Source organism: Rhincodon typus, chromosome 34 (genome assembly GCF_021869965.1).
Source record: "Rhincodon typus isolate 14 chromosome 34, sRhiTyp1.1, whole genome shotgun sequence".
In the NCBI taxonomy this organism is placed as follows: domain Eukaryota; kingdom Metazoa; phylum Chordata; class Chondrichthyes; order Orectolobiformes; family Rhincodontidae; genus Rhincodon; species Rhincodon typus.
This window is the reverse complement of record NC_063365.1, coordinates 20,804,977-20,813,226: the sequence shown is the minus strand read 5'-3', so window position 1 is coordinate 20,813,226 and position 8,250 is coordinate 20,804,977. Positions and strand designations below refer to the sequence as shown.

General features: G+C 44.7%; 1 protein-coding gene across 1 annotated transcript in view; it reads right to left on the bottom strand.

Moving 5' to 3' along the window:
* The window catches only part of LOC109937235 (protein transport protein Sec24A-like), a 54,217-nt gene that overhangs the window by 33,526 nt on the left and 12,441 nt on the right, over positions 1-8,250 (bottom strand). The window contains exons 2-6 of the mRNA XM_048616202.1: positions 7,521-7,633; positions 6,336-6,508; positions 5,266-5,368; positions 3,919-4,045; positions 703-812 (exon numbers count right to left, since the gene is read on the bottom strand). Coding sequence (XP_048472159.1) covers positions 703-812; positions 3,919-4,045; positions 5,266-5,368; positions 6,336-6,508; positions 7,521-7,633 — 626 coding nt within the window. The remainder of the gene's footprint in view (positions 1-702; positions 813-3,918; positions 4,046-5,265; positions 5,369-6,335; positions 6,509-7,520; positions 7,634-8,250) is intronic.

The window sequence follows — 8,250 nt, the reverse complement described above, 5'->3', positions numbered from 1 at the left end:
GACAGGGTGTGGCTGGTACAGGTGAAGTGTACAGTGGGACAGGGTGTAACTGGAATGGGATCAGCTGTATCTTTTCATGGATGCCCCTGCTGAGGCCAGCACTTATTATCCATCCAGAGGGCAGTTAATTGTTGAGCGTATTTCTGTCGAAATCAAGTGTAGGCCAGAACAGGTACAAATAGCAGATTTTTCGCCCCCTTAAGGGCATTGATGAACCAGATGGGTTTTTATGACGACCAATACTGGTCATCATTAGGGACTCTGTTTTTAATCGAATCCACATCTCACCCTCTCCCATGCTGGGATTCGAAGTCAAGTCCCCCAAACATTAGCTTGGGGCTCTGGATTACTAGTCTGGTGATACTTCCATAGCCTCCACCAAGTTAACACAGGTAATGTATACAAACCAAAGGCAACATGAGGAAAAGGTTGACACAGCGGGCGGTTAGGATCTAGATTCACTGCCTGAGGCTATGATAAAGGTAAATTCCATTGTGGCTTTCAAAAGAGAATTTGATAAGCAGCTGAAGAGAAAAGGGTGACATGTAAAAGGCTGAAGAGTGGGACTAGCTGATGTAACAGCTACAGAGAGCTAGAACAGGTAGAACAGGCGGAGTGGCCTCCTCCTGTGCTGTGACCACTCCACGATTTCATGTATCTGGCATTGCTGGCATGGGCACTCTGTGGTGAATTATCTTGTACCTGATATTCCAGAGGTACCATGAATTCCAGGGCTGCATGCTGCAGTTCAGGACGACTGTGTGGGTTACAGTAGCTGCCAGTCATGGGATCAACGAGGAAATTCCCAGGAACTGGAGGAAGAAAGAATTTGGATAGTGAACTCCAATTGATCCAGATTTCTCTGCCACATCCTCTCCTTCACCAAATCCTGTTCACTTTCCATCCTAATCATTATCGACCTCCTGCTGTGACCACCCACCCAGTGAACTGATTTCAATATCTGTATTTTAGGATATGGTGCCCTTTGCTACTTTCACCTACACAGCCTCGACTGTTTCCTACAGCCTCCATTTGTCCACCTCTTCCATTACCATTATCCCCAGCTCCTGCTGTTGGCACCAGAGCTTTAGGCATCTCTCCACGCATCCCACCTCCACCACATCCCAGGAATTCTCTATCAAAGTCCCCAGACCTTGCCTGTCTTTCAAAGGCCATTCCCCATCCTTCAGAGATTCCCCCCTTCCCATGTTTTAGTTACATGATAGCATATGAATTAGGCACAGGAGTAGACCATTCATCCCCTTGAGACCATTCCACCATGCAATTGTAGCCTTAACTTCACTTTTCTGCCTTGTCTTCCATAATCCTTGATGCCCTTGTCAGTCAGTAATGTTTGATTTAGCCCTGAATATATTCATTCAGTGACCTAGTCTCTGGGAGAGAGAATTCCGAATACTAATGACTCGCTGAGAGAAGAAATTCATCCACATCTCCATCTTAAATGGGGGAGCCTTGCATTTTGGAATCCTGCCCCTAGTCTGGATTGCACAAGACAGGAAACAGCCTCCTTGGAAAGTCCCCTCAGAATTAGGGCTGCATGGTGGCTCAGTGGTTAGCACTGCTGCCTCACAGCACCAGGAACGCAGGTTCAATTCCACTCTTGGGCGACTGTGTGGAGTTTGCACATTCTCCCCGTGTCTGCTTGGGTTTCCTCTGGGTGCTCCAGTTCCCTCCCACAGTCCAAAGATGTGCAGGCTAGATGGATTGGCCATGCTAAATTGCCCATAATGTTCAGGGATTTGCAGATTAGGGGGATGGGTCTGGGTGGAATGCTCTGAGGGTCACCGTAGACTTGTTGGGCCAAAGGGCCTGTTTCCACACTGTAGGGATTCTATGATCTAATCTGATATGTTTCAATAAAATCACTTCTTGTTCTTCTAAATTCCAATGAGTATAGGCCCAAACCTTTGGCTCATGTTCTGCTGCTTGGCTTTTCTGAAGCACTTTTGGACACTGCCAGGTTGCCAATGAAAAGGACTACTCTGTCTTGGCTGGTTAAGCTTCTTGATTTTTGTTGGAGCTACAGCCTTCCAGATAAGTGAAGGCCATTCATCACATCAAACCCTAGGTTACTTTTTAATGATCACTTCAGTTGGTTAGCTGGTCTGATATCACGGGCAGAAAGAGAGAGTTGGCCAACTTTCCTCAGCATTTGCCACACAGAGACCTATTTGACTGGGCCACAGTACTGGTTGCCTTCCCTCAAGACTGCTGGTCACTGATGGAAAAATCTGGGAAGTTCTACTCACTAAATCAAGCCTGCCATCTAGATAAATTTAAGCCAGAACAAATTCCCATCAGTTGACAAATGTTTCTGATTATATCAGTTACCAATTGTGCATTATCCAGAAGTGTCTTTATTCCTGTCAATTTGCATCTGTACATCCCTCCCTTACATTGGCAATGAGATAATTAATTCTGTTGGGCTCTGCATTTTTAAAAAATTCATTCACAGGATGAGGTCATCATTGGCCAGGCCAACATTTATTGCCCATTGCTGAGAGTCTAGAGTCACATGTAGGCCAGACCAGGTAAAGATGGCAAGTTTCCTTCTCTAAAGGACATTAGCGAAACAGATGGGGTTTTCCAACAATCAACAGTGGTTATCATTAGCCTCTTAATTGCAGGTTTCCTTTTCACTGAATTCAAATTCCACCATCTGCCATGGCAGGATTCGAACCTGGGTCCCCAGAATGGCTTAACAGTCCAGTGATGATACCAATAGGCCATCACCTCCCACTATGTAGCAAAGTAACAATTAACAAAGTAACTATTAGATGTTGCACTTGAATTGTACATTCAAACCATCTTGGTTTTCTTCTGGTGCCTTATGATGACATCGGAATTCTTTGCCCCAACTACACATTTCCCAGTCATCCAATATTCTCCACTGGATTTTGAATATGTACCTAAACTTTGGTTTGGCCACTGCTCTGAAACCAAACTAGGTGTGACATTTAGCAATTTGGCCTGCTTTCCGATGTTCAGGAATGTAGGGTTCAAATATATAAAAATATTCTGGAAAGACTGGGTCATCTTTTACTGGAGCATAGGAGGTTGAGGGGTGACGTTATTAAGGTTTATTAAATCATGAGGGGCATAGATAAGGTGAAGGATGAGGATATTTTCCCTAGGGTGGGGAATGCAAAACAAGGGGACATATGTTTCAGGTGAAGGGAGAAAGATTTAAAAAGGACACAAGGGATAACATTTTTTTTTCACACAGTGGTTTTTGTGTGGAATGAACTGCCAGAGGATGCGGGTTCAGTTACAACGTTTAAAGGGCATTTAGATAAGTTCATGAATAGGAAAGATTTGGAGGGATATAAGCCAAATGCAGCCAGGTGGGACTAGTTTAGTTTGGTAACATGGTTGGCGTGGACTGGTTGAACTGAAGGGTCGATTTCCATGCTGTATAACTCTGACTCTATATAGGGAGTAACAGGATCAGTTAGGATTATATTCACTGGAATGTAGAAGAATGAAGGGTGTTCTGATAGAAACCTATAAAATTCCAACTGGATTAGACAGGGTAGATGCAAGAAGGATGCTCCCAAATGACCGGGGAGTCCAGAACCAGGGGGTCATTGTCTAAGTATAATGGGTCACTATGTAAATATAATGGGTAGGCCATTGAAGAGTTAAGGAGGAGTATCTTCACCTAGAGAGTGGGGAGACTGTAGAATTGTCTGCCACAGAAGGTGGTTGAGGCCAAAATATTGAAGACTCTCAAGAACAATACAGATATAATTCTTAGGACTAAGGGGATCAAAGGATGTGGGAAGAAAGCAAGAACAGAGTACAGAGTAGGATGGTCAGCCATATTGAGTGGTGGACTCAAAGGGCCTACTCATGCTTTTATTTTCTATGCAAGTCAATTGCCAACATGTGCTCTACCATCATTAAGAGAGAAACAAACGTTGCACTTCCAGTGTTGCTGGTCGATGAAGGCGATGAAGGGATTGATGTAGGTCTGACATGTTGAGCAGCGAGGGGGGACATCAGTGATCAGCAATGGTGGTTCCTGGGGATGAAGCAAGAACAGTCAAGTTATCCATCTTGTACCAATACTGCAATCATGAGGCTTTATCACGGCTCCTAACTCAGCTGAGTATCATCAACTCTCCAGGATTGAAAGACTAACCTCCAACAATACAGCCAGAAGCAAAAATCTATGGGGACATTTTAAAACAAAAGTTTGGAGAAAATAGTCCTTAGGACGGTTTTGATGGTTATAAATAAATAGATTGGTCAAATGGGGAGCAAAATAAAAAGGCAGCTTTGCTGAGGGGCAGATGTTATTCAATCAAGCAGTGGAGTCTGCCTGCTTTCAGATTGGCTGTGGGAAGGTGGGACACCATGACGATGCAGGAGTTAAGTGACCAATGGTGGGTGTGTGGGGCATGCAGCATGTGTAGGTTGGAAGTCATATGATGATTCCTCCTGGTCCAACCCCAGGCTTGGCAACCCTGCTGCAGCCACACAGTCTTTAGAAAGGTGAATTTATTAAGATGCAGCACATTCCATCAGGAATGATGTATCGATGCTATTATTATGTATGATTTATGGTGGAGCATTGGTCTGGTGACTCAGTAGGTCATATCCCTGCCTCTGAGCCAGGCGTTCCATGTTGAAGTTGTCCCCCAGGATCTGTTAACCACAGAAAGGGCTATCATCCCACAACCAAACAGGTTGAGAACCAACCTACTATTCCTTCCAATATGTCCATGGCAGGTACCAAGACAGGGAGAGATTCCTGCAGAACCGTGCTTAATGTAGAGTGGATGCCCCTCAATCTAAAGTCATCAGTCTTCCTCTAACAGAAGGAAATATCTATGGACTAGGGCATTAAAAGCAGATCGAGTTTGTGTGGAAATCTCAGGAAGTCACAATGTTGCTGTACAAGGCTGTAATCAGCACATTGGGCAATTCTGGTCACCTACTCATAAGAAGGACCATTTTGCTTTTGATAAGGTGCAATGTTGATGATCCCATATATAAAGAATTGAGCAACACAGGAACAGGAATTGACTAAACAGCCCCTCAAACCTCCTCTGTCACCTGGCTGATCTACACTTCAGCCTGGTCTGTTTCTTTTCCATATCTTTTGATCCTCTTAGCACACAAAAGAAAAAAAAAGAGAATCAAAGGCTCTCAGTCTTGAAAACTGATCCAGAAATTAAGGTGCGACAAATGGTTGGGAATTCTCACAACCTGAGGGAATGTTCATTCCATTCGACTCACCCTGGAATCTTTGAATGGTTGGAAGATAAGGCCCAGAGGAAGTTTCACCTGTTTCAGCAGTGCCAGAGTCTGTGGAATATTCACCAGTGTACACTGAAACACACTAAAGCAGCAAACAGTTAAATTGCAGCAGTGTTGCACCATGAATTCTACAGACGGAAAGTAACTTATTACATACCCCTCCTCCCCACACCCATGGGATGTGCCCATGTCTGTTTGAATCTCAGACACACTGGCTGTGAATTAGAAACAAACAGAAGTAAAAGCAAAATACCACAGAAGCTGGAAATCTAAAACAAATACAGAGAATGCTGGAGAAACTCAGCAAGTCTGGCAGAATCCGTGCACAAGTGTTATCCCAGACTTGAAACATTAACTCTGTTTCTCTCTCCACAAATGCTGCCAGACCTACTGAGCTTCTCCAGCATCCTCTGTGGTTGCGGAAAGTGCTGGAGAAACTCAGCAGATCTGGCAGCGTCTGTGGAAAGAGAAACTGAATTAACACTTTGAGTCTAGCATGACATGTTGGAACAGAAGAGAGGTAGAAATATAAAATATAATCTGAAACTAAAATAGAAAGTGCTGGAGAAACTCAGCAGGTCTGGCAACATCTGTGGAGACAGAAGCTGAGTTAACTCTGCTTTCTCCCTACAGATGCTGTCTTCCTGTTGAGTATTTCCAGTAATTTCTGATTTTGAAACAGAGTTAAAGTTTGGAGTCCAGTGACTCTTTGTCAGGACTGAGGTAGAAATGTGACGTGGTCAATGCTGTTGAAAGAGAACAAAAAGTCTTTTTGACTTTTAACACAACTGATAAGCGCAGACCCAACTTGTTCAAACTGTCCTCTTTAGACAACCTGTACATCCCAGGAATCATATGTGTTTTTTCAGTCGTTCATGGGATGTGGGTGTCATTGGCTGGGCCAGCAGTGATCGCCCATCTCTGATTGCACTGGAAAAGGAACCTTCTTTCCCCCAGTCAATATATTTCCGAGCTTGTGAGCAGCACAGCATCGATGCTGGCATGTCTTTCTGTCGGTGTTAACTGTACGACAAGCCCACAGTACTTACTCTGAGCAGCAGTTCAGTTTCCGGAGGTGGGTGCTGAGGTTTGGCTCAGGTGCCGTAGCTGGCTCTGCCCGCGGCACGTCCCTCTGCTGGAGGAGGTCGACTGGCCAAACGTGACCCGGCTGGAGGTTCAGGTCAGACGCTGACTCTCGTAGCTGCTCCATGCAGAACGTATCCTGTCAGGACAAGCACAACGCAAAATCACCAACCAGATGAGCCACTCGGAAAAGAGAGAGAAAAACGGCCTCAGGTTTCTTTTTGTCTGTTCAGTGAAAAAATAAATATCCATGTGTACCCCACTGGAAGTTACCAATGAAGCTGGTAATGGTGATGCCGGTAATGGTGATGCCCCCCTCCTTGTACCAAGTTGGATTCCTGGAATCAACAGGGTAAACACAAGAAAGATGTTCGAGATGACCGGGGAGTCCAGAACCAGGGGGTCACAGTCTAAGGATACAGAGTAGGCCATTTAGGACCGAGATGTGGAGATATATCTTCACGCAGAGAGTGGTGAGGCCTGTGAAATTCTCTGCCATAAAAAGCAGTTGAGGCCAAAACATTGAATGATTTCAAGAAATGGATCAAAAGGTATGGGGAGAAAGTAGGAACTGAGGGCACTGAGTTGGGTGATCAGCCATGAGCATATTCAATCACTCAGATGGCCTACTCTTGCTCCTATTTCCTATGTTTCCTGTTCAGCCAGAAGTTGAAGCAGTGAAAGGTAGTCAGGCTCACAATGTGGAATACACGTGCTTACCAAAAGATATATCTATCTATAAGAACCGAACATAAATAGGAGCAGGAGTAGGCCACTCAGTCCATCAAACTTGCCCCAACCTTTCATAAGATCATGGTTGATCTGCCCTAGGCCTCAACTCCCTCTTTTGTGCCAGCTCAGCAAAGCCCTCAACTCCCCAATATTTCAAAAATCTTTTCACCTCCTCTTTAAATACTTTCAGTCATCCAGCCTCCACATCCTTCTGAGGTAGAGAATTCCAGACATCCACCACCCTCCACACCTCAGTTTTAAATGAGTATCCCCTTATCCAGTTTGAGATATCCCCCACTCATGGAAACATCTTCTCAACATCAACCCTGTAAAGCCCCCTAGAATCTTGGATGTTTCAATGCAGCCATCCAAATGGGCTTCTTCGATGCTGTAACCATTCTATAATTCCATGTACCAACCTGTACTGCTGAGCTGCTCTGAAAATCCGTCCAGGATGACCTGTTCTGCAGATTTTGTCCTTCGCAGCTCTGTGACTGAGATCCAATGGGCCCATTAGAGTCTGAACAATGAACTGGAAGGGACAAGGTGGACACATTCAGCTGTTGTCCTATGGAACCACAGAATTGTAACACCCGCAAATATCCAGCTTCATCAGCTCAGATTCAAGCACACATTTTATAAATGTCAAACACAAGGTCAGAAAGTTAAGCAAATTCCAAAATGTCAGGGAATGAGCAGACAGATTGGCAGAAAACGCCACAGACAACTGCACTGACTGGGAGAGAGCAGGGACAAATTGGAAATGAGTAGAGAGCAGACAAACTGGGAGGCAGTAGAATATACAGATAGAAGCAAACAGAGTAGACAACAGATCAAATTTCAAGAATGAGCTTCATAATCCCCTTGCCTAGAGACAAGAGGGCACCCAACTGAGCCAAAAACAGGCATTTACTTTAGCAGGAATCACTGTCACTTTGTAGATAAGGACAAACTATTGTTTGCACAGCAAGATTCCACAAACAGCAAACCAAACAGCAACTGTGTTGAGCTGGTAGGAACTGCAGATGCTGGAGAATCTGAGATAACAAGGTGTAGAGCTGGATGAACACAGCAGGTCAAGCAGCATCAGAGGAGCAGGAAAGCTGACGTTTCGGGCCTAGACCCTTCTTCAGTCTAGGCCCGAAACGT